Genomic DNA, 26,586 nt, shown 5'->3' with positions numbered 1-26,586 from the left:
GCGCTCAGCTTGGATGCATCTCCGGAGTAGCCAAGCTTAGTGCACGGCCAGCTCTGCTTCATCTCCGATGTAGCAGTGCTGGCCGTGCGCTGAGCTCGACTGCATCTCCGGAGTAGCTGAGCTCAGCGCATGGCCATCTCTGCTACATCTCAGGAGTCTAAGATCGGTCCACAGCAGTCTCCATTCTGGTCCGATATTAGACTCCGCCTCCTCACAGACGAGCCTCCGGTAGAACCAGCGTTGATTGGCCGAATGCTGTACTCTGTATGGCATTCGGCCAATCAATGCTGGCCAATGCATTCCGATGGGAAAAAGTCAGCTCGCGCATATCGCAATCTGACAGGGATCCCGACGTAATAAAGTGATTTGGGTTTGTTAGATGCTCCCAGACATGCTTCCCCTGCTCTCCCAGTTGCATTCCAGGGTGTGGGCATCATTTCCTGCGGTGTGATAGTGGACTTGGTGACTCTCCTGAGTCGAATGGTGGGATCCCCTGAAACAAAGCATTTTTCCCCATAGACTATAATGGGGTTCGATATTTGATCGAATAGTCGAATATTGAGCGGCTATTTGAAACGAATATCGAATATTTTACTGTTTGCTCATCTCTATTGAAGATGCAAAAAAAAAAAAAAAGACGCTTATTGTATGAAAAAAAATTGAAATTGTCAAAATTTCTAAATTTGACCATATATTCTATTTCCAGAGTTTTATAGCAATTCTTAGTATGTTACTCTCTATGTTTCTAAACTTGTTGCTTGTTCCCGGTATGTACCTTGTATGTAAATTGTCATTTAATAATTGTTTCTAAATCTGTCACCAAAGTGAAAATCAGTATTTACTGTGTATGCTTTGTCCATGTTGCCCATGCATATATTTAACTCAAAAATAAAATTCAAAAAAATTCCTCCATTTTGTTTTATGTAGTTTCCTATGGCCAAAAGAGCCTTGAGCGATCAGCGGCTCCCATAGGATTCTTTCTATGCCTCTCTAACCAGAAACAATTTGTCCAATTTATGATCAAAGTCCTTTTGTCTGTGATTCTAAATGAACCCCCTGCTATTGTTTTTGTGCTGGATCCACATTTACAGAATTTCTTCTGAAACTTTTCTGTTGACGCCATTCCTTATTTAACCGTGTTTTCTTTTCCCTCACTGCACAACCAGGCTCGGCTTCCTTCCTGCTCATCCACCTATAGTGTTTCGGAGGTATACTTGCACGTATTTTCTTTTTCTTTCCACATAGTTCACACACTCACCCTCACCTCCACCGTGTGTTTATTTTTTTTGCCTTGAACTGTGCACAAGTTGGGAAAAAACTTGATTGTATCGGACAAAATCTCGATATTTGCATGCTCACCTCGCTCTTGTGTTTGACATTGTTTGATTTTCACTGTGGCTGTTTGTAAGAATCACAATGTAGATCATATCTGAACTGCTGACTTTTAATCCACCCAAAAATTTGAGATTTCAAAAATTCACTTGCCTTGTCCTTGCCTAGACCCAACAATCCACCTATGTATTGGAGACTGATTTATGATTTTCTAGGATTTCAAGGGGAATGATCCTTGATGGCCCATCGATCTGTGATCTTTGGGACATCCAACCTCGGAAGGGCCATAATGCTTGTGGGAGAGCTGAGACATCAATGCATATTCCTAGAAAATTCTATAAAGGGGTGGGGAAAATTTCGGATTGAGACGAGAATGGGTTGAAAAAATAAACAATCCAGTGCTCACCCCATCGATCCCTTGCCATTCCCATTCCTTAGCTTACAAGGTTTCCCATCGGTCTCTACTTCCTGGTCCCCTGCTTGAGATGGACCAATAAATAGAGACTTGCAGAGTCTCCCCGACAAGTGGCAAGGGATCTATCAGGTAAGTAAAAGATTCTTATTTTATTTTATTCTATCCATTCTTAGCCATTTGGCTAAAAACTTTTCCTGCTGGACAACTCCTTGAAATTACTTGTATAGTTTAATGGAATATGCAAAGGTAATAGAAATAGAAATTATGCATATTTTACTCATAAATTTTTCCCAGGATGTAAAAATACAGTATGTTATGGTAAAACCCCCCAAAATTGTGATATACTTAATTTATTGGTTTTACATTGTCCCCATTCTGCCGATTCTTGTTTTGGAACTGTACATGTTGGCAGCAAATGTGGATGTAGCATCACCATGACTAGTCACGATTGGCCACCATGGACATGCAATGTCATCACATACAGTTACAATCCAGAAGGATCAGGCGTCTGAGATGGAATCATGTACAATCAAATAAATTTATATTACAATTTTTTTTTTTTTTTTTTTAGATCTTTTTCAATATATTTTTACGTCTTGGAAAACCCAAGTTAACACCAGTATCCTCCTTGCTCCATGTCACATTTAATAGTATCCAAGAAGCTGAGGTGTGAGGTGCTGTTTGGTGAGGTCCCCACAGCCTCTGTAACATGGAGGGAACGCTGTGGCCATTGGTAACTTCCCAGACTAAATAAATTGTTCTGAAGGTTCATGGGGTGAAGTTATTTAAGGGAGTGTGTCATCAGAACCCAGCATATCAACCCAAAGCCCACAGATGGATAGGTTATAAATAGTCTTTTTCCCTTGTGTATCAATGCCATGGTCACCAAGGTACAGCCTTTTTTTTGTCAATATGGAAGTGAGATCTTTAGAGCTACAAGGGCGTTACTGTTGCTCCAATGAGGTCAGTGTCAATGCTCTAATCGTGCCAAAAACCTCATTCTGCATATTGACATAAACTAAAATATCTCAGGGCCAGAAACAGCGATTCACAAGGGGAAAACACTGTTTGATTTCTGTGAATGTAACCTATCTATCTGCATAACGTGACTCTAACCTACCTATCTGCACAACGTGACTCTAACCTATCTATCTGCATAACGTGACTCTAACCTATCTATCTGCATAACGTGACTCTAACCTATCTATCTGCACAACGTGACTCTAACCTACCTATCTGCACAATGTGACTCTAACCTACCTATCTGCACAACGTGACTCTAACCTACCTATCTGCACAACGTGACTCTAACCCAGTGGTTCTTAACCTTGTTTGAGGTACCGAACCCACCAGTTTCATATGCACATTCACCGAACCCTTATTTAGTGATAAATCAAATATGATTTTTTTTTTTTCCAAATTCAAGACATAGGTATATGTTTTTTTTACTGGTACACAAAATGAACCGTGCATATGGCCTAGGGTTCGATTGAACCCTGGTTAAGAACCACTGCTCTAACCTATCTATCTGCACAACGTGACTCTAACCTATCTATCTGCATAACGTGACTCTAACCTACCTATCTGCACAACGTGACTCTAACCTATCTATCTGCATAACGTGACTCTAACCTACCTATCTGCACAACGTGACTCTAACCTATCTATCTGCATAACGTGACTCTAACCTATCTATCTGCATAACGTGACTCTAACCTATCTATCTGCACAACGTGACTCTAACCTACCTATCTGCACAACGTGACTCTAACCTACCTATCTGCACAACGTGACTCTAACCTATCTATCTGCACAACGTGACTCTAACCTACCTATCTGCACAATGTGACTCTAACCTATCTATCTGCACAATGTGACTCTAACCTATCTATCTGCACAACGTGACTCTAACCTACCTATCTGCACAATGTAACTCTAACCTATCTATCTGCACAATGTGACTCTAACCTATCTATCTGCACAACGTGACTCTAACCTATCTATCTGCACAACGTAACTCTAACCTATCTATCTGCACAACTTGACTCTAACCTATCTATCTGCACAACGTGACTCTAACCTATCTATCTGAAGAACTAGGTTGATATGCGGGACTCTGGTGACACATTCCCTTTAAATCTCCATAGGCAGAGAGAACCTTAGCTCTCTGGTGTTAGGACTCCACCAAACATTTTCCCATATCTCAGAGTTTTGGATGGAATGAATGAAGGAGGGGCGTAAAGTACAACCCTAGGACTTTGTGATATAGTAGGTTCTCCTATCTGGTCACATGCATGGCTCTTAAAGGGACTCTCCTTGTGTCTGTAAATAAAGTTAGCTGTAAAGAGCTTCCTGCTTGTACTATATCTCATAATAATAGTCCAATAAGAAAGGCGTCAAGACTGGAGATACATAGACGTGGTCCTTAGAGTGGAGGCTGTGAAGTCATTGTGAGAGTGGTTTCCAATACTGCTTGTCCTATCCTTACAAATGCTGTTCTCAGGGGTGACCTCACTAACGTTTAAGTACCTGCAAACTGTTTAAGGGGAACCCAGTGGGACCTCATGTCAATGAACTGCAATACCAGATACAGACAAGCATGGCGCAAGTTCTTGGAAAAATTTGCGGTTTCCTTTGTCATCTCATACAGTTTCCATTATACGTTCTCCGGATACCTAACAATACCTTAAATTGAGAAATTACATAAAGAAAATACATAGATAGCCATTCCCGAGTGTACAGATGTGACCCACAGAACCAGTAGGAATTTGTGTCTGTGTATTATCTTGTAGGCACCAACTGATATGGACACCATTGTGAACAGACTCTTCATGCCGGGACTGTTTTGATGTACTGGCAAAGATTATATGACAAGTGGTCACATGAGTGGGTAGGGTCCCGGGCCAAGCCACCCTCTAGGAGCCAGAGCATAGTGGCCCTGGCGGCCTCGACGTGATCATGTTTAACAGCATGTATATTCGGGAGGGATTCTCTATTATGAACTGGTTATTCATTACTTTCATGGTTGAATACATCACATATAGGAAGCGCAACTATCCATTATGAGAGCCGGGAGTCAACATGATGGGTTAATATCAGGGCCCAAACCATCGACTCCAATTCTTTATTTTTACGCAACCCGACTCTGACTCCAGTTTGACCGCCATGGTTAAGATGGAGTAGCAAAGCTTCTCTAATTCACAAGACAGTAGGAAGAAATAGAAGCTTCTTATGAGAAAAGGAAGAAAGCTCCGGAATACATAACCATATCAGTTTACTATAGGGGCCTTGGATTGCTAGAACATGACATACGTATTTGATAACACTTCTCTGAATTCCTGTAACAAACTATCCAACATAATTATACAATGTTAATAATATAAATAATATTTCAGATCTGCTAAAATCCTAAAAATTTTGAAATGTGTAAGAAGTTCTCTGTGATCAGATATGTACGAGGTTTTTAATATTCAGTATGGAGAACCGCAAGGTATATAAGCCCCTTGTTCTTAGCACACGGCTTGTCTAGGCTGCCTTGTATACTCCTGGCTTTACGCTTTTCGGCCCTTTAAGGGTGGTCTTACACTACCGTGTTGGTTTTACGGTCCGCAAGTTGCTGATCAGCAAGCACTAGTTACTACTAGACATAGACATCTCAGACGCCCGAGTCCCGCCGCACACGCCCATAGAGTTCTATGGGCGAGTCCGTGCAGTGCCTTTGTGGACCTGCTGTATTCAGTGCGGACCTCGGTCACAGCACTGTACACCACGGATAAAATATGCAGTGGTGTAAGAGGCCACACTGAATATAATGTGTACGCAATTGAAAACCCGCAATTGTGGACTTAAATTACGGTTGAGTAAGACCAGCCTAAAAGGAGTCAGCAGACCCCAGGCCCAAAAATAGGTCAGGGTCATATAGATTAGACTGTGTATTCCCCTTGTAAATCGTTGCCTCCATTTTCCTATTTGGAGCAACATCATTGCCTTCATTGTTCCAAAGACTTAAGTTCCATATTCGCAAAACCAGCGACATCTCAGCAACGAAGACCCCGATTCTGAAGGGGAGAACGCTTTTTGATTTTGGTGACCCTATCCCTATCTATCTAGTTCTGGTGACCCACTCCCTTTGAAGTGGTTCTGTCTCTATTAGAGATGAGCGAACACTGTTTGTATCAGCCGATCCGAACAGCACGCTCCCATAGAAATGAATGGAAGCACCCGTGACGCCGGACGGCCGCCGGCAAAGTCAGCGTCACAGCTGCTTCTATTCATTTCTATGGGAGCGTGCTGTTCGGATCGGCTGATCCAAACAGTGTTCGCTCATCTCTAGTCTCTATAATATACTATTCTAGTTATAGGGTTTTACCATAAGTTGATCTCCCACCAGTGCAGTGGTCCCTCCCTGTACATGTCGGCTTCACTGCTGAGTCCAGTGATTGGCTCCAATGGTCACCCGGGCATGTCCCTACTGTAGGAAAGACTGGTGGGGATCACTGAAGGGGTAACAGTGGGGAATTTAGTATATGAGTAGAGATGAGCGAGTAGTATTCGATCGAATACCTCACTCCCATAGGAATGCGTGTAAGCGGCCGAACACCAAGGGGTTAAGCGCATTGAATATTCACTGCGCTTAACCCCTTGGTGTTTGGCTGTTTACACGCATTCCTATGGGAGCGAGGTATTTGATCGAATACTACTCGCTCATCTCTATATATGAGTAGTTTTTTTTTGGTTCTCACCGATCCTGCCGTTAGTTTAAGAACGATTTGTTTTAACGTAATTTTAGGTTATAGTTCAGCACATATGCAAAATATCCAGCTCACCCCAATTCCATATGCAATAAAGTTCCTGGGCTGCACAGATGCGGATAGACTCCAATCCACACTGGTACGATGTCTGACAGTAGAAGGATCCAGCGTCACCAGGTAAGTAAAATATAACTTTTATTTTTCCATTTAAAAGTTTACAGCATTCCAACTAGATGGCAAAACATATACGAATGGAGAAACACAGCTACGCGTTTCGGGACCTTCCTCGTCCCTTCGTCATGGCATGTCATGATGAAGGGACGAGGAAGGTCCCGAAACGCGTAGCTGTGTTTCTCCATTCGTATATGTTTTGCCATCTAGTTGGAATGCTGTAAACTTTTAAATGGAAAAATAAAAGTTATATTTTACTTACCTGGTGACGCTGGATCCTTCTACTGTCAGACATCGTAATTTTAGGTTGGCTTAAGGGAACTTCTAATTCTGCTATGGTCCCTCTTCAAAAGTGAGAAGGTTGGGTGAAGACATGGGGCTTTTACCCTCCTCCAGAATACTGTACATGTATGAGGTGTATAAGGTCTATTAGACAAATGGCGCAGTATAATTTTTTTGTGCCGTTTATCCTATTAACCTTTTTGGACTTTCACTGACAGCTCAGCTTTAGGACTGTGCCAGGGTTTAGTTATTATTCACAATTTGCTTTATTCTGTGCGTTTCATCTCATATTGTGATTAATGTGGTGTAATGCTACCGTAGCTATTTACCGCTGCCAGCCATTGATATGAGATCCAGTCATTTGGCCTAGCACACATAAATATCCTGGGCATAGTTTTGTTGGCCATATAGCATCAACAAATGGCCTTCTGGCTCAAAAAGATATGGCATCGCTTCAGCCGCTTATAAATCTGTGGTTTGTATGGCTTCTCTCTGTAGGTACCGGGCCAGCGTTAGTTTGAAGTTTTTTTGGTCCCGATGCAAAATCTGTATCGAGACCATTCCAAATATGAAGTGCAATGGTTGTACGGTTGATAGATATTAGATAAAAATGTTTTTGTGGTGTGCTTGTCACATTTACCGAGACTCCCGGACCTTCAAACAGAATGTTCTGGATAAATTATGGATTGCTCTTCTTTCTAAAATTACGTAGAAGGGCTTTGAAGCATGGACTGTCCATGTAGGGTCTTATCACAATGTCTAAATGAGGTTCGAGTCATGTTTTTGTTTAGGAAAACTTCCTTGTCTTGGTTTCGTATTCCCGGTACAGTTGACCATTCTGGCCATCCGGAGGTAGGAGTAGTCTTACAAGCTAGTCTCTGCTCTTGGTGATGGAAGTCTCCAAAGAAGGACCTGTATTAAGTCTGTATGCCAACGAACGTTACGGTTTTGTTTCTCTTGAGACTTTTGGTGGTGGACCGCCTCTTGTGTTTTAGGTTGTTGTCCTGCTACGAACGGATTGATGATAGGACGTCTTCTGGCAGGGCAGAACTTTCCAACACCACCATTTGTGATGCTATTGTAGTGAGATGTATAATACTTGACACCAGACATAATGATATACAAGTCTTCCCATTCCCATCATGTTTTTATTTTGCAAATTCAAGATTCTAGATTTTATGTTCCATTTTGGTTTTGGGTTTTTTTAGGTTTTTTTGGATTTTTTTACTCTTCTGAGGATATTTATGTTCAGTCTATTTGTAAATGCCAAATCATCTTCAGTCATCAGTCCTTGAGGCTTCCACACCGGTTGGTTATATTTCGAGACAAGTATCTAAGCCCAAGGCCAGGTCCATCTATCAATGGCTCAAAAGCAATAGGTTTTGGATTGACCTGATCCAAGGTCCTATAATGTGTTTATCAGTTGGATTTGCTGAAATTTTCATTGGCCTGTAGCCACCTATAAATTTCTTACTTGATCTCGCTGCATCACATATTTAGTGTTATTTGGATGCAGGTAAAATTCTTTTCCACCCGACTTCTCAGAATCCTACAGTGACACCTACCAAGATCATTTCTAGCATGTACAATTGTTTTGTAGGAGCACTTGTTTTAGATTTCAGTTTTCGGTTACCATGTACATCTTATTTCCATTGTTTGTCTGTGATTTCTTTCCACGTGAATAGATTTCGATCACGTCAAAAGAGAGTCCACATCAAGGACCTATTCAACACATACAGTCCCACCATCAATGGCACTTTGCTGTCATGTTTGGGGCTCTTTATTGGGTCGGACATTGACTTAGAGAATAGCCACCTATATATGTTTTCTGGATAACTAATATGCATATCTTTTCCCAAGAAGCTTTGCCTTTAAGGCCATACCGCAAGAGAATTTTATATGGAAGACCTTGCTTTACATTGGAGCAGAACAGAAAAGGTTCTGGCGCTCTAGGAGCCATTCCACGTATTGACTTACCCAATATATAACTGTATCATTCACATCATGTTGGTCTATGTATCCCATAGTGAAAGGTAAAACCTCCTCGCCTTAGCTCATGAAAGTTTGATGGGCATCACCTTACTTAGATGAGGTAGACATTACATCATCCTTTTGGAAACCCCTCAGGCATTTCCTGACGTTGGCATAGTGTTTAGGTAGAGGTACAGACAGTAGATTTAGTTGTAATGCAATGTACCACTATATTACTGGATGCGACACATGTATCCCTACCTTAATGGTTGATGGAGTAGATAGCAAAAGTTATATACATGGCCATATCCCAAATGTATATAGAATGTGTTACCCTTAATATAGTTCTCCTATAAATAGATCTGCGGAGTAAACTTTACAACAAACCTAACCTAGTTCATTCACATAAATGGTATTAAATTATGGGCTGTAAATTCTCATGTTCAGATCAGATTTACGGAGGGCAGCAGGGGAGGCCAGAACTTTCATTTCTCTGCCTTCCTTGCAGCCGATCCAAATATGACTACATCGATTCCCCTCTACTCGACCCACGGGTCCGGCCTTTTGAGTCGACTGGTGTTGGTCATGTGACAGACCGTGAGAATGTCAGCAGGGGAGCGAGAGCAATAAGACTTCCGGCCTCCCCAGCTGCCCTCCACAAACTAGGTAAACAGGTCTATGGGGGACCGGAGTATATATTGGTAATAAAGCTTAACCGGTGCAGGGAATGGATTGCTAAGCTTTATTATTCCTGGGCCCCTTGAAGATGCAGGTAAATGCGCAAGAGAGACCTCAGACTGTTCCCAGTGCATGCAAGCATTGAGCAAACTCCGGTATTCTGCAAGGAGGACAGAGATGGTTGGTTGGCATCAGCTTTACATTATCAGCGGCCTGACAAAAGCAGAATACACAGGGCTAGGAAGATTTGTGGATGTCACCAAGTCTATTCCTGGATTGTTATTATGCAACAGCCCAGGCACATTCTGCCTGATATTTTATTATTCTTCAACCTACAAGAAAGAGACAGCATCGACATCAGAAATCGTGACAATCATTCTACTGAATGATACATAACTGTGCAAGGAGATCCAGTCTTGAGTTGCATTTTGCTAGACAGTGGCCTAAACTGGATCAGCAAAATTGTCCAACAAGGACATTTTTTTAAAAAAAGGGCTCAATGGTAAAAAAATTAAAATTAGTAATACTTCACCAATCCTCCACCATTCCTGTTCCGATGCTTACCAGGCACCCCACTCTTTTTGATCTTTAATTTATGGTCACATCTTGATATACCTTCTCAGACTGACTGAGGCCCAGTTCACATCTGCATTCAGTATTCCCCAAGTGGACTCCCCGAATGGAAACCTATACGCATTAAAAAGCGGTTAGCTAAGAAACCACATGAACCCCATAGACTATAATGGGGTCCATGTGGTTTCCGCTCTTTGTCCGCATGAATTATGTGGAGAGAAAAGTCCTGCACTTTTCTCTGCATGTTTCGTGCGGAGACCGTTTAGAAACCTCATGGACCCCATTATAGTCTATGGGGTTCGCGTGGTTTCTTAGCTAACCAGTTTTTAATGCACATAGGTTTCCATTCTGGGGTCCCTAAGCGGACTTCCTGAACGGAATACTGAACTCCGATGTGGACCAGGCCTGAGGCAGGTCTTTACTACAGCCGGTTGGCTGAAATGGGCATTTCCTGTGTGTCAAGACTGGACCAAGAAATCAAGACCAATGGGAACCTGGAGAGATGAGATGAGTATCATTTTTTTTCAGTCCTTTTACCTACTCTGAACTCTTTCAGGTTTTTTTCCCTTCGGTAGAACCTCTATAAGGGCTTTAAGAAATACTTGTGATAAGATGACTAGCAACTTGTGCGTGTTCAAGAGGAGTCTGGATGCCTTTCTTAATAGTACAGGGTCAAACCCTGGTCTATAGTCTCTCACTCTGCCAAATCAATATCCCTGCGCTATGCTGAGGAGGTCCAAAAGACCGAAACAGCGCTGTCCATAGCTGGGAATCTATTCCTTTTGGAATAGAAATCCTAATTTGGCAATAAACTCCGCATCATGTTAGTAGGCTTATCATGATGTTAAGTGGGCTGCCCTCTAGAGGGCAGCATACAGAGTGCACTGTTCTAATTACATCCTGGAGAATAGATTTGCATATTTTTCTTAATAGTAGTAATATAAGTTATAGGAACTAGAAATAATTGGGTATGCGATTGATTCAGAGCCTTGGAGTTAGGAAGCAATTTTTTCTGTCAGCTCTCGGCCTCTTGGGGTTTTTGTATTTTGGGGGGTTTTTTTGGATCATCTTGGTGAGTTTACACATTGGACTTTGTGGACTTGTGTCTTTATCCAACTTCACGTTGTTACAATCTTGTGTCTTTATCCAACTTTACGTTGTTACGATATCAAAATTTTTGGTTTTTGCTTGAGCTTTCCATTAACGTTGAATAAAATGGTCAAAAAACTTTTAAACTGGAGCTCCAAAGCGCAAGTAGAGTCTCTATACATTGTTGTTACGTAAATGTAATGCTTGCCGTATACAATTGTCACGCACCTTATTGTTCACCTACCAAGAAATCTTACAGCTATGAAATATATGAATATCAGAAACCACCTATAGCTGTAAGACGCAGGTAAGTATACGTAAAATTTCTTCTCGGAGCCTCAGCTCTACCAGACGAAAGCCGCGTTACTTTTTGTCACATTACCCTTGTCATATCATTCCTCCATCCGGTTTATTTTATCCATGCCATTTACCCGATAAACGTTTTGTGCCTCTCTGTGTGTATCTCTTTACGAGACGTAATTGCGTAATTTTTTTCCAGGCTGTAAATGATGTGACGTGCAGTGGCGCGTATTACGTTGCGTGAGTGCGTGTTTGCGTGGCCGGCAGAATGTGTTCATACATCACCCTGACATGATTTATTTTTGATGAATGAAACCAGTTGATAAAAAACAATCGCACATTTTTTTTCCAGGACATTTGGATTGCTGCCCCCTCCTTTTCTCAGGTTGTATTTTTGACTTTACGTTTCATAGATTCAGTGGTTTGCTTTGCTTCTACTCTCTTGCTCTTCCATATTGATTGTCGTAGTGTGTATATCGTGTCATTAGTCTGGGATCTTCGTACTCTCTTATTATGCTCATGTGATGATTTTGTATACTTTTTACACTTCTTCATTGGCTTCGAGTGAGCAAATGCATCCATGTGATCCCATTACACCACCAACGATTGATGTAGAAAAACTTCCGGGGCTGTTGCGGGACTGGACACTAGTCTCTGTTATACCACACTAGTCCATAAAAAATACCTTGTATTGTATCTGTGTGTATGAGGCATCTGTCATCCGTATCGGTGTCATGGATTCTTGTACAGTGTCATGGCGTACTCATTCGTGAGGCTTTCGAAGCTCCATTTTCCACCATTGCACCCCTTCTCTTACACTTCATGGACATTACCGTGCCCTTTTTGTATACATCCAGTATATCTTTCTATGTGTTCTATTGTAGACTGGTGTTTGTATATGTGCGTACAACCTGTATCTTCATCTCTTACTGTGCACATGACTCCTGTAGGGTACAACGTGGCACACATGTAATCTCTTCCTCCGTGTTCTTAGAACATCAGATCCCATCGTATATCGAATAAAATATATGCTCGAATTAAGCCTTTACTGCAATATACAACAGATTTCATCCATGTTTTATGATTGTATATTGCACGGTGAAAATGGTATTGTCTATGCATTATCAGTATATGAGTCCTAGGATAGTCTTCTTCCACCTTTTTACCATGGAGAAACCCTCACATGGTCACAGGTAGCTTCTGCACCCCTCCTGTTAAGGTTGACCTCTCTTCCGGGGAACCCCTAGTTAGGGTCCATGGCTCTACCCAACTCTAGTTGGCAAACACTGTCATAGGAGATACTAAATTCTGGCACATGTAGAGTAGTCAAGCCGATATTATTGCAACGTGGCATAGACTACTGCTTATATTATAAGAGTTACGTTTCAGTAACTTAATAGGAGTTTGTCCCCTGATCTACAGGATGCATGGAAGAACAGGAGGAGCTGAGTGGATTACCATAAAACGATAATATGCATTTTAGAGATAGAAATCCCTACTAACTTTGATCTAAAGAGTCCATTGGGACCACTCCTTGGACATTAGGCCTTTGTCCATGAGAGTGTGTTCAGTCTTGGAAATATGGACTGCATGGTAGGCATATTTCCCGGAATGGACACTTTCCGGGGACCCAGTCTCGACTTGAGTTACTACCAGACAGTGTGACTGCTGTAGCATACTGTGAAGGTGAATACAGAACAAGACCATAACCCCGCCATGGCTCGTAGCCTCTTAGATAACTATGATGTTGTAAGACCAGGTCCCCAGGTAATGCGTAGTTTAGTAAGTACAGTTGACATACACTCCTGTAGAGTCACTTAGTGATGCTACACGGTCTTATTCCTCTAATTTTGCTACCTGACCTTTTTCCATTCCCTCCATAATGTGTGGAGGGGTCCCTGTGCTTAAAGTGTGCCGCCAATACTCTTCCTTTCCCATACTTCAACCTTTGACATCTTTGGGAATATGAATAATGGTAAACCAATAGCTTACCAGCCACGATCTGAATGCCCATATAGACAGAGAGGAGGAGACCATCATTCACATAGTCAGCAGGACACAGCAAGCGTGAAACAATAGACATGACCCCACTTCCCGTCATCCATCTTGGCTTTTTGGTCGCTAATGGTGGAATTTGCATAACACGTTTTTGGGTGTTAAATTTGGTGGAAGGAAGCCCATATATATGTGTATATACTGAACGACACAACATAGAGGTGGGATTGTAGAATTGTAGAGAATTGTAGAATTAAGCCTCATTATTAATATTATAATATATTTTTTATACAATGTGGTTATTTAGACCCTACACTTGACATAGTCCTCAAGGTCCATTGGTCCAAGGTCCATTTTCCAATATTGATGTGGACAGCTCTCATAGTAACATATTTTATTTCCTCATAAAACTAGCCTGGAATATACCCAAACACAATAATATATTGCCCAAGAGGTCTCGTACCATACAGAAAACAATAGTGGGGTCAAGTAAAGGATGGCTCAAGTGGTCCCCAGTGTTCATGTTGATACACATAGGGATTGTCCTCGTTTAAGCCCCACAACACTGTCCGATTAGACTAGAGATACATGACCCAATGGGTCTCTTAATGCCTCAAGGAGAGAAAACTCAAATTCATTGAAATTAGCAATCAGTCTCGTGTGTATATGGACCTTGATATTCTTCCCTGACATGAACTAGAGGTTTAGAGCATGTAGAGTTTTATCATGCCCTATCCTTTGTCCTCCTGAGAGATGAGACCTATCAGAGAAGTCTGGTAGCAGATTACTCACCCCGCTCCATTGAAAACACAAGCATATTTTTGGAATTGTGTTTGGGGTTGAAGGGCCGACCAACACCTATTGAAGACGTGTGTACACCTTCAGTCCAAAAACAAGCAAAAAGGCCTCTTGTACTGGGTTAGAAACTTGAAATAGTCGAAAAAACTTTAAAAAAGCAGTAAAACATTTGCAATGAGTTCAGGATTCCCTTGTAACACACTTTTGTAATACACAATATTGTCTCATCGCAACATTGACCTATGGTCTAAATGGAAAATGGCAGCCAACGCTGGTAATGCAACCTAAAAGTTATGGCCACGTGTAATACTCTCACCTAGAGACAGTATTCTTTAGATAGATGGTTTCAGCCCTCAATTTACATCCTGGTATTTTCCTATAAATATATTTCCCTCCATTCCAGAAAAAAACCCGGTATTTTCTAACAGGCCCATGTTTTTATGGGCCAAGTTTATCATCGATGGGGTCAACATTTTCCAAGTAAGATGCTTAGATTTGGTGGATAATTTCATTTTTCAAATTTAGAAATAATTTCGCATTTAGACGCTACCCTATCATCAAAAAATAGATGTAAAAAAGGTTAAGGGTCACATCTGTTTTCTGAATTGTTTTTTAAAAAAATAGTTTTCCCTACATTAGTAGTAGAGAGTGGAAAGTTGTCGGGGCGAGGCATACATTCAAGTCAAAGCTATATCAGATAAACATGGCCTAGAAAACTGATCTATTACAATTCGTTAGTTTTCTTGTGGAGTTTTTGTGAATTTTTTGGCTTTTTTTTTTTCCGCCATCGTCACATAAATTACATAGGCATATCTTCTCTGAATATTCGATTCATTTATTCTCTCAGTGCATTCCAGTTATGAGTAACAAGCGTAAAACCAAGTTTAGATGATAGACAGGTGACAGCGGTATCCGCGATAACTTCAGTATACCGAAAGGTAAAAATCTTTTATGGCAGGAGATTTTTTTTTTCCCCCTATCCTTATGCTAATGTCTTTTCTTATGTAATAGTTGAGTGTTTCATACCATGGTTACACCTACAGAAAAATCCAGAAAGAGATGTAAAGTCGTAGCAATCTTTCTTACTTTCATAACTCTTTTTTTCTATATATTTTTGTTAAATTTTGTTAGTCCTAATCCTGGACTGTATAACAGAATGGGATATGATCAAGTGCAAATAGTTAATTGGATTTCCCAGGGCATTAAATATTGATTGATCTTATTGATGGGGGTCCAATACCTCGGACCTCCACAGATCACCTGCTTAATGTGGCAGTGACCACCATTTTGGCTTCAAAGGCCAGTGATATCCAGTTAATCACAAGGACTGTTTGCAACTCGGTTCCATTCACGTAAATGGTACTGAGTGCCAAGTGCAGCCCACATGCACTATACAATGTGGTGAACAGACTGCAGCACTCTCCCAAACCCTACAGTCTCCTCAAACAGCTGATCGGTGGGGGTTCTGGGCATCTTAAACCCAACAATCTGATAATGATGACCTATCCTAAATCTTGGAAAACCCCTTTAATTGAGAACATCCTGAAGTATCGTTGTAGTAGCATACTAGTATAAGAGTGAATAATAATGCACTATTAGGGTAAGTTAAGATGGGGGTTTTTGGACCGGAACCTGAGGCGGAGTAGCCGCGTCTGAAAGCCGGTGCACTGCATCGGCATCCAGCTGCGCACTCCGCTCCGGATTAGGCCCAATGAATGGGCCTAGTACAGAGGAGGGTGTTTCTTCAGGCCGAATCGTGAGGCGAAACAGCCTAAGGAATGAGAACCTTGCTTCGGTGGCTCCCATTGATTTCAATGGGAGCCATCTTTTTGGTCAGGATTTTGAGCCGGATACGGCCTCAAAATCCTGACCAAAAATCTCCATCTGAACTTACCCTTAGGATTTTGACATATTGTTTTAATGCCTGAAAGGTGATATTTTTAGGGTTCTTATATAATGCTCAATACTTGCGTTGACCTCCTGAAGGACCTTCTATCTTTAGAACACTGATATTGAAAACTCTGCCGACCCCATCTGTGCAATCCTGCAGAGGTCATCAGCTTTGAAGACAGTATCATAAATATTTGTTAGCGTTTCTCAGAGATAGCTAGGCTTGAAGGATAGCAATAAAGGTTATTGATGGAGGATGTCCCATGAAGATAGAAGGTTCTTCAGAAGAAGTAATCCATAAAATGTTCTGTTACGGCTTGAAAGATATATATTCACCATGTTCTCGGTCTGTAAAAAGTTCTACTATAAGGCAATACATTCGCTACATAATGATAATTGTAAATTACGATCTTCCTACTTTCACAATGACTTGACAGCCTTCTATTGACCAGTTGTGATTTATTTGGTCACGTTGACCTATGGATCTCATCAGAACCTACTATATAAATCATAAAATCTAGTTCTCCAATAAACAATAGCTCCCACCCACTTCTTAGGCCTGGTTCACATCTGCATTCAGGTTCCCATTTGGGGAGTCCACATAAAAAGACCCCATAGACTATAATGGGGTTTATGTGGTTTCCACTTGGTTTCTGCACGAAAAGTGGAGAGAAAAGTGCTGCTTGCAGGACTTTTCCCTCTCCACATATTTCAGGCAAGTAGGGGAATGGAATGGTCCAAACTCAGATTTGAACCGGGCCTAAGAACCTGAACGCTCAGTGTTCCATTAATTATCTAAACAGTCAACCAATGGAAAACTGGGGAACCTCTTGCGTTTCCCAAACCAGTAAACCAATGTCAAATTTGAGAAATTTATCAACAGAGAAAAGGAGGTGAGGGTGAATGCAAATAAGTGCATGGCTTTATTATGAATGCTGCATATTGTACCGCAAGCTCACCTGCATGACTCTTCTTTGTATGTATATACCGTGGTTATAAAGTCTACATCCTCGTTGAAATTGCAGGTTTTTGTGTGACGAAATTCTTATAAACCAAGATTAACCATCTCAGACATCTCTCATTTTTGACCAAAATCAATGTTATCGAGCCAAACCTCAAGATTCCTTGGGGCATCTAGTACTTGGAAAAAATCTTTGAAGGTGTTATCCAGGGACATAAACTTATTCGGTAGTTTGCAAATGAAGTTAAAATGGAATCACCATTTCAGTACTGGTCCCACTATCCAGGAAGCTCCAATTCCACATTTTTTTCAACACGGCTAAGAACTTCCAACCCTAGTGTCGGTGAGAAGTTTACAGAAAACTTTTTGTTTGGCTTAGTTTATTAGTTAACAAGAAGTTACTCGTTATCCAAGGGATAGGAGTAACATTGTGAATAGTACAGATCCGACTATTGGGACCCCCTGATCATGAGAAATGGGGTGTTTTTTCCACACTCGCTTGAATGAAGCAGGTAGATCATAAATACACAACATTTATTTCATTGAGAACCACCAGAGATAGCTGAGCGACCTACTTTGGCTGTCTTAGTCGGTTCCCATTGAAAGGAACATCTGTACGCATTCCCAAATTGCCGATCCATTCCAACTGGGTTCTTGTGATTGATGGGGACCCATCCCACCGATCAGTAGGTTACTTCAGTTATGGTGGAGAAGGGGGTCCACCGACTTAGCTAATGAACTGAGACAGGCCATCTTCCTTAAGTATGTCACCAACACAAAGAGGGCTTGGATGCCTATTCAGTAGTAGGTTTTTTTTTTAATTATTCTTGCAAACCAACCAAATAACTTTATATGTCCTGGACACCCATACGTATACCTCGCAAGGCTCCACAAACTAATTGAAGACCATGACTATCCTAGTAGGGTGCCACCAAGAAAGCTCGACATCCTACGTCTCTGGTGGCCAAACTTGGTCATCTATGAGTGTACGTTGTCCACTCTATCAGAGAGAGGAACCTGTACGAGAGAATGGAGCTTCTGATCTTAGGATAACTTAGAAACGTGTTCTGGTGGTGGACCTGGAGGACCATGGTTTACGTGGACAACTCATTATTAACTCTTAATCAAAATTGGCTATATATAACCAAAGTTTTGTAAAATTATCCTCGAAGCAAGGGTTTTTTTAAATTTATTTTTTGAATATTTAGTTTTTTAGCCTTCTCTTGATTTCACCATTTCCACCATAAATATCTGCAGATTTAGTTTGAGCATGAAGGCTTTTTATAACCACTGTATGTCTACTTATATATACAGCTACGTGTATATATATTTTCTCAATGTGTACTGTGTATCTACTTCTTTAATTGCTATATTTGTGGCTATGACCTCAATCCAGATGATAGCCTTCACTTCTAACATATGCTATCCTACAAGTAGTATCCTCCCAGGGCATTATAAGTGCGAATAAGTCTGCATGTCTGACATGACACTTTGATCCCACGTACTACTTCTGAAATCTAAATCCTATTGTTGAGAAAGTGACGAGATCTTCCTTGATGGTAACTGTATGGCTTTGAAGATGGTTGGGACAGGTTACCATGCTCTAGTTGCGTTGTAGATCTTGTCGTTGTGAAAATTACAGGCAAAGATCCCGTAGAGTTCCTGGTTTCTCGTAGACATCTAACATAGGGAGGGCTCGATGTTGCTTTCCGCCTGCCTCCCATAGTGTTTGGTCCTTCATGTGCCCATAGCATGCCTGTACACTCCATGTGTCTATTGTACCCGAGTGATTTTTTTGACATAAATTGTATAATTTTACAAGACGCAAATGTTGATATAGCTGTGAAACACAGAGTTTGTTACACATATCACAGTATGTATGTTTTGTTCCAGGTTTTGACATGTAAGCATATAATTACACCCACAAAGTGCCAACATTGGTTCTACTGAAGAAGGGCTTAAGATTTGAAGATGACAGTTTGTGGGTCCAATTACCCCACGTGACACATGTCTTCACATAGTCGTCACATAGACCGCAAATTCATATTTCCACGTATATTACGTCATGTGTTCCGGTGCGCTTCCAATAGCTCCGTCATGGTATATTTACTGATATAAAGTAGCTTGGGTGCCACGTGAAATATTATTTCATATATTTAGTTCCCATATTCTTCAGAATTTCAGGATTGTGGAGGGAATTACACAGGGACTCCATAAAGGAGGCCAAATCATCTTCCATCCAATCAATTATTATAGCCAACCATTGACAGACCGTTATTGTCTGTAAAGAAGGCTCTATTATAAAATTTTCACCCTATAGTTGCTAGTCCACTTGCGGTTCACGTTGCCTTTATTAATGTCCATTGGTCTCATCCTTCATAGGATTACAGCAACGGACATTAACCATGGAATGCAAACTGAGCCCCCTCTGGTTGGTCTCCTTCTACATTCCCCCGATGTTAAAAACATGACTAGCTATTTTTCTATTACAAAAGTTAAAAAAAACTTGATGGAAGAAAGTTTCCGTCGTGTTGCTTACAAGAAAATCAATGGGAATGTGTTCAAACGGGAGAGGACTTCAACCGCGTCCCTCACTCTATCGCTGTTAAAAGTTGGTTGCTCTCATCCGATGATGAATTAGAGCAATGGATGTTCCCAACAGTTGTGTGAATATCGCCTTAGATTGTTTGTCCTTTAACTGAGATAGGGTGAGGTCAAGGCGTTCTAATTTGAGGTTGACTTCTACCTTAGTCCACTTTAGGGCTAAGTTCACACGGGGTTTTTCGAATCGGAACCTGAGGCGGAGGCCTACTCAGGTTTTGATCCAAAAACCGGGTAGCCGCAACTGAAAGCCGATGCACTGTACCGGCATCCAGCCGCGCACTCTGCTCAAGATTAGGCCCAATGAACGGGCCTAGTCCGGAGGAGGGAGTGTCTTCAGGCCGAATCGTGAGTCGACTCGGCCTGAAGAATGAGCACCTCGCTTCTTTTTTTTGGCTCCCGGAAAGAAGACCTGAGTGACTCCCATTTATTTCAATGGGAGCCGTCTTTTTGGTCAGGGTTTTGAGGCAAATACGGCCTCAAAACCCTGACCAAAAAACTCCACGTGAACTTACCCTCAGAATTTAAATGGACCAGAACAGCACCAGAAATATTTTTCATAGTCAATACAGAACCGCAAATTTTTTGTCCTCTAGATTCATGCTTGGGCCTGTGACAAAGGCCACATTCACAAGGCAAAACATTGCCATGAATATGGCCACGTGATCAAAAACAGATCACAATGCGGAGTTAGCGGTATCTATAGAAAAGAGGATAGTTCCAACGAGGCCGCTCAATATTTTTGCCAGGTTATGCCTCCCAGGACTGAAGGGCCCGATGTTTGTTTCCATCTCCATACCTTTCATGAAGCTTTAGGCCCCTTTCTTAAGGGATGTCCTCCATTGTCCAACCTAATTGGAATTGGAATCAACAAGGATGGTATAGTACATCATATCTCAGAGTTGTATATGCCAAAAAAGTTACCCGATGGCTGCAATCAGGTTGGGATACAACATACATATGGGAAACACATACATATGATTTTTTTTCTCTTTATGCTTTTGACCATATTTACCAAAAAATTCTGTAAAAATGGCCCCAACTGTGCAACAAATACAACCTTTGTAGATCAATTTTTATAGAGTTTAAGGAACTTTTTGTTAGTTTACCAAATTTTTGAGATGTTTTGAGCTATATCTAGAACCGATAAAATGATCACATGAATATTCTCATGTCCTCGGAAGTTGACTTTTATGTTTTATAAACACTGGGTTCACAAAGCTATATCACATTGGCACGTACTGTGCCCATGTAACTTTATCCTAGGCAGCCGCAGGTAGGTCATGAAGTATATCTGAAGGCCAAATTCTTACACTAACATAAAAATTGCATTGTGTCCGGGCCAGTCTCCCATTGACAAAATCGAGGCTAACCTGGGGTCCTACAGTGTGGCGCCGTGGAACTCGCTTCTTATCTTTTTTTCCTCCTCATCATGACTAGCCAAAAAGTTTATGACAAATGTTTTGTATATTGAAGGATGTCATGGTATTGAGGGAAAAAGAGTAGGAAAGTCTCTGCAGATTGGGCCACCAGGTAAGGCTCTGGTCACATCTGCTTTGCATGAGTGCCCCATGCTGCACTATTTTTTCCAGCAAAATGGTGGCGCCATGACACAAACCCCATTGGAAGTCAATGGGATCCATGAACCACTGTTGATATCCATCATGTAAAGAATCCTTTGACATAACAAAGCAGATATGAAAAGAGCCATCGCTTTTGGTGGGCACCTGTGGACTATCCCAGTTGTTGGCCAAGAAAATATTTTTTTGTATGTGTCAATGCCAAATGTTATTCATGTCTAGCCTAATACTTCTACTGTATCTGTTTTTTTAATATCAGACGGTATTATTGAAGGTTGATGTAAGACAAGCTTCAATAACAGAGCTAGAATATAATTTCAGAGATTTCCGAATTTTTTTGTTCTTCTTTGGCAAGTTCTCCTTTTTGTATACAAAATATAATTATAATGTTGGCTCTCTATTTTAGGCCAACGACATAAAGTCCAAAATCAGTCAAATGGAAATTATATTTTAGCTCTTTGTTCTGTTATTCCTAGTCTCAACACAAGCGTATCTTCTAGCCGAGTATTGATATGAGCATAGATTTTATTTTTGTACTATTTTATTTTTTATTTTTATAAGCTTTTAATTCTTATTATTCTGTTTTATTTTGTTATATTCATGGTAGATCACTGAGATTAAAATGACATTAAGGTTTTTTTTTCTGTTTTTGGTTTTTCACTTCTGATGGGCCAGGCAATTACATTAATGGAAGACCAATAGACAATTTGAGTGATGACTGTAAAATATGCTTTGTGCTTGGTTGGTTATTTTCCTTTCTTTTTAGCTATTTTTTATTTATTTATTTTTGGTGATTGTGAATATGGCTTTTATAAATTGTGTTATTGAAATGTTTTAAGCTACGGTTTTATGATGGGGCAATGAAGAGTCATTGGTTCTTTGTTGCTCCCATCATAAAGCGTTGGCTCATGATATACGTTGTGTGATACTACTGCCGCAGGTAAGTCTGTCGATTTCCTTAATGGATTTCTAACCTTTATTTCCTTCCTCATTCTTGGCATCAGCTATTAAACATTTCATGTTTTTTTTTGTTTTTTTGTTTTTTTAATTTTCATGTTTTTTTTAGTAGTGTAAGTGACACTATTTGTATATTATATCTACTTATTTGGGTGACATATCGAGCTTTCGAGACTCTATGGAGGTCTCTTCATCAGGATGGTTAGCCATTAAAAAAGGTATCAACTACTGAGGACTTCTCTCAGAAAATTTCTTTCATTTCATATCCACTGGCTAACACGGTACAAAGACATTTTTTCTTATACTTTTTTGGGGTAAGAGAGTCAACTTTGGGTCTCCAAATGATAGTAAAAGTGAAATTCTGACCAAAGATATTAAAAATTTAAAGGGAGTCTGTCAGCAGGATCCAGGATATCAACTCAGCCATACAGTGGGGAGGCACTGATTCATGAGAGGAACCACCATTTGACCCTATCTATCTTTGGGGTCATGTTGATATGCTAAGTTCTTCTGACAGACTCCCTTTAATTTTGGCACAAACCCAGACCTTCCTGTCCCTGTGCTGACCCTTCCTCTTCATCAAGTTTAATTTTTCATAATAATGGCAGATGTGTTGGTCCACTGTGTAGACGTTATAGCTATGGCACATATCGTAAACCAGGGATGGCTGGGGTTGGATATTTAGAAAATGAAGATTGGCAGGTCCAATAGCCAATGTGTTTCCAGCTTTTGGCTGAATACTGACTTAAAGGTCCAACCTACAATAAAAAGAAGGCATGGACCCCACATTATAGTATTCCACATTGATCTAGGCGTCACAGCAAAATTTACAAAAATGAACATGAGATTCTTAGTATATAAGAACTACTAGCGCCTTCCAGTGACCTCGGTAGAGTAGGTCCCTACTCTGTTGGGTCTGGTCCTGCATGGCCACCACCAACGAGACAGAACAGGACCCAAAGTGGACGCAACCCAGCAGCACAACAGTTCCCCTCCTGCCAGTCCCTACACCAAATGGGAGGACACCAGTACCAAGGCAAAAAAATAAAATAAAATGAGAGGACTGAAATGTATATACACCAACATATTAGAAAAAAGACATGGACTGCACATCCCAATATATTTATACATTCATCTATACTTCTATTTTTTTAAAAAAATCCTTAAAATTCCAAGGATATTACAGGTAATGTGTGCTATAGCATAATGAATGTTAGGAGTTTCTTGGCTGTAACTCATCTTCCCGTCGCTCTTGGCATTCAAGAGCTAAAAATCTTCCCAACAATAAAAAATCCCCAAAAAACTCCATAAATAAAAAGAGCTGAAATGGGAGTTTCAACGTAGATGAATAATATTTCTAGTCTAAACCTCCTGAATGACAGGACTTTTATTGAGTTACGTTTTTTAGGAGGTGTTACCTTCGAAAGGACTTTCTATAATAAGACCACGGACAGTCCATGTGGACATCATAGAGGGTTGGATCATCCAGTGTTGAACCATTTATGGTTTGTCCATGGATTAGATAGCTGGCCATTCATTTAAAGGCTCCCACACAGTCCCCCAGGGATCAGCAGTTACGACCAACGTGCCTAGGTTGGTTTCTTACTCTCCTGTGAAGGAAGTGAGGTCTCGTTCTGTAGTCTAAAGGCCCCCAAACATGTCCGCCAAGCCTGACAATTTTACTTCTAAATGCTCACCCTCGACAACTCTCTACTCTTCTATTATACATGTATTTTCGGCCAAGCCCACAGTACATTTGTATGAAGACTGTCGGGAGGATTAGCTGTTGGCTGAATTTATGAAGGTTTATAGGAAAAATATGCAAATCTGTTTCCCAAGATGTAAATTGGGAAACAGTGCCTCTGTGTGCTGCCCTCTTGGGGTAGCTCCCTTTCCAAACAGAGGCACTGTTTCCCTATTTACATCTTGGGACACAGATTTGCATATTTTTCCCATAATCCCCCCCAGTGGAGCTAAAATGGCTTTTCATAAGACTCCACACGCCTGAGAAGGTGGTCTCTCCTTAGGGAGTGACATTATCCCCTTAACGAAGGTTCATAGTCACCTTTCCCAATGCTTTACAAATATTTTGTTCCTCATAAAGCATTTTACTTGAAAGAAACTGCTTACATTATCTCATACTGGGCAAAAAAATCCGTCCTTTGCCTTAGAAGTCATCACGGCAAGGTCAAGGAGACTTTCTTCCCCGATAAACAAACTACTTGATTTGTTCCAATGCGAGAATTCAAAACCCTTTCAAGGAGCTGTTTAATCCTCTGACCATGACTAAATGAACCTTCAAGCATTCCTTGAGATCCGTCACACAAGATCTTGATCTCAAGTGACATACATTTCGGAAATCAAAATGGTCACCCTTTTCTCCTCCATACATCAAATGAAGACACATAATGAATATTTATCGGACATCGAAACTATGGAATGTATTAAGTAAAAAATGTGCAAGAAATTATTAAAAAACATGTATAATAGAGACTTAGAGTCTTTAGAACCTCTTCTTATATAGTTGGTCTCCTTCCGATAAGCAGATTGTGCTTGGTATTACTGCTAGGTGCCACCTTCATTAGCTCCTTGCCATGGAAAATCTCCACGCATAACCAGTAAGTCAAAGACTGTCCATGATGTCTCTTGTTTGCCATGGTCATGTTCTCTAGGGTCTAAAAATGTGTTAGGTTTCTGCTCTGGACCTTAGCTAAGAGTAGGGATGGGTCCCTTTTGTATTAGGTGGTTTAAAAAAATAGAATTCATGAATTTATTTGTATTTTTTAAGTAATTTTTGGCCGAAAATGTGTCTGTACTGTAATAGAACTAGTCGTTTAATGGTATGGTCCAAAAATGGATTTCTTTATGACTTTGCTGTAACCTTTCAGAATGTGCATAGTTATTCATCTGTTCATTCAACTGGCTGGTATTTTCTCAAAAATAGCAATACTCCTGGTTGAGTAATGCAATGCCAGATATGGTCAATGGATAAGGAGGGTACTCTTGGGTGTGTGTGTGTGGGGGGGGGATGGGGGAGATCATGTTTTCTAATTCTAGGCATCCCCTGTAAGGGTTGCCATGAAATTTGGATAAATGTTATCTTAACCTGACAATTTCAATAAGACTGGCCTTTTATCCGACGGGTATGGTTTGTCCTGACGCTCCACCGATGTCGGAGAGTAAGTAGGGTCAGAATTCCCAAGTCCTTTTGTTCTCTAGGGAGATAAACCATATCTTGAGGTGTCTAGCAATGACTTACTCCCCCTCCTTATTAAGAACTAATGCATGCTCGACGAGTGAGTCAGGAGGAATCGCCACTGGTTCAATAGCCATCCAAAGAGTAAGACCACCATAAGGGCCAGTAAAAGCTAATGACTACGCCATCATTGTTACAATGAATTCTAAGAATCGTTGAGAAGGAAGTATTACATTACAACATATTTAATACTATTTGATAGTTATTAGAGATGAGCGATTAGTACTCGATTGAGTAGGTCTTCGATCGCATACTTCGGAATTCGAAATACTCGTACTCGATCGAATACCACTCGCTGTTCGAAGTTAAGATTTGATGCAGAACCAGCGTTGATTGGCAGAATGCTATACAGTCAGCCAATCAACGCTGGTTCTTCTCTTACCTTTAGATGTCTTCTACGCGCAGCGTCCCCGCGGTGTCTTCCAGCTCTGAATTCACTCTGTCTAGGCATCTGGCCTGGGCAGAGCCGACTGCGCATATCCGTTTGTAGTGCGGGAATGCGCAATCGGCTCTGCCCAGGCCCGATGCCTAGCAGAGTGAATTCAAGGCCGGAAGAGGACGCGGGGACGCTGCGCAAGTAGAAGAATCCAGCCCGACCCTCACTCATGGACTTGGTAAGTAGAATTTGATTGAATGTTGTATACCCCTGAAAAGAGCATTTCCCCCCATAGACTGTAATGGGGTTCGAAACCCATTCGAACAGTCGAACAGTGTGCGGCTGTTCAAATCGGATTTCGAACCCCGAACATTTTAGTGTTCGCTCATCTCTAATAGTTACTATTTCTCTGCAAATTTTCCCAAGGCCCCAACAAAAACTCTTTCATATATATTTATTGTTTTTTGTAACGTGTAAGATCAGAATCTGTGTTTTGCTATGAGAAATTTAATTCTATATGATTTTGCTTCTTACTCGTTAAATTCTGTCTTTTTATGGGACACGATCTAAAATGGTAGACGCTATTACTATGACGATTACAAAGGGTGTT

At 40.9% G+C, this 26,586-nt stretch overlaps 1 protein-coding gene across 19 annotated transcripts in view; it reads left to right on the top strand.

The window, feature by feature from the left end:
- The window catches only part of GPHN (gephyrin), a 245,520-nt gene that overhangs the window by 202,473 nt on the left and 16,461 nt on the right, over nucleotides 1-26,586 (top strand). For 10 of the 19 annotated variants that reach the window (XM_075283130.1, XM_075283142.1, XM_075283140.1 and 7 more), the window contains 2 exons: nucleotides 1,167-1,208; nucleotides 11,915-11,947. The exons of 3 other annotated variants lie outside the window; for them this stretch is intronic. In XM_075283130.1, coding sequence (XP_075139231.1) covers nucleotides 1,167-1,208; nucleotides 11,915-11,947 — 75 coding nt within the window. The remainder of the gene's footprint in view (nucleotides 1-1,166; nucleotides 1,209-11,914; nucleotides 11,948-26,586) is intronic. 6 more of the 19 variants (XM_075283144.1, XM_075283137.1, XM_075283133.1 and 3 more) reach the window with 1 other exon arrangement.

The sequence above is a fragment of the Leptodactylus fuscus genome, chromosome 7 (assembly GCF_031893055.1).
Source record: "Leptodactylus fuscus isolate aLepFus1 chromosome 7, aLepFus1.hap2, whole genome shotgun sequence".
NCBI classification, from domain to species: Eukaryota; Metazoa; Chordata; class Amphibia; order Anura; family Leptodactylidae; genus Leptodactylus; species Leptodactylus fuscus.
Note: the sequence above shows the minus strand (reverse complement) of the source record. Positions and strands in the feature narration are given on the sequence as shown.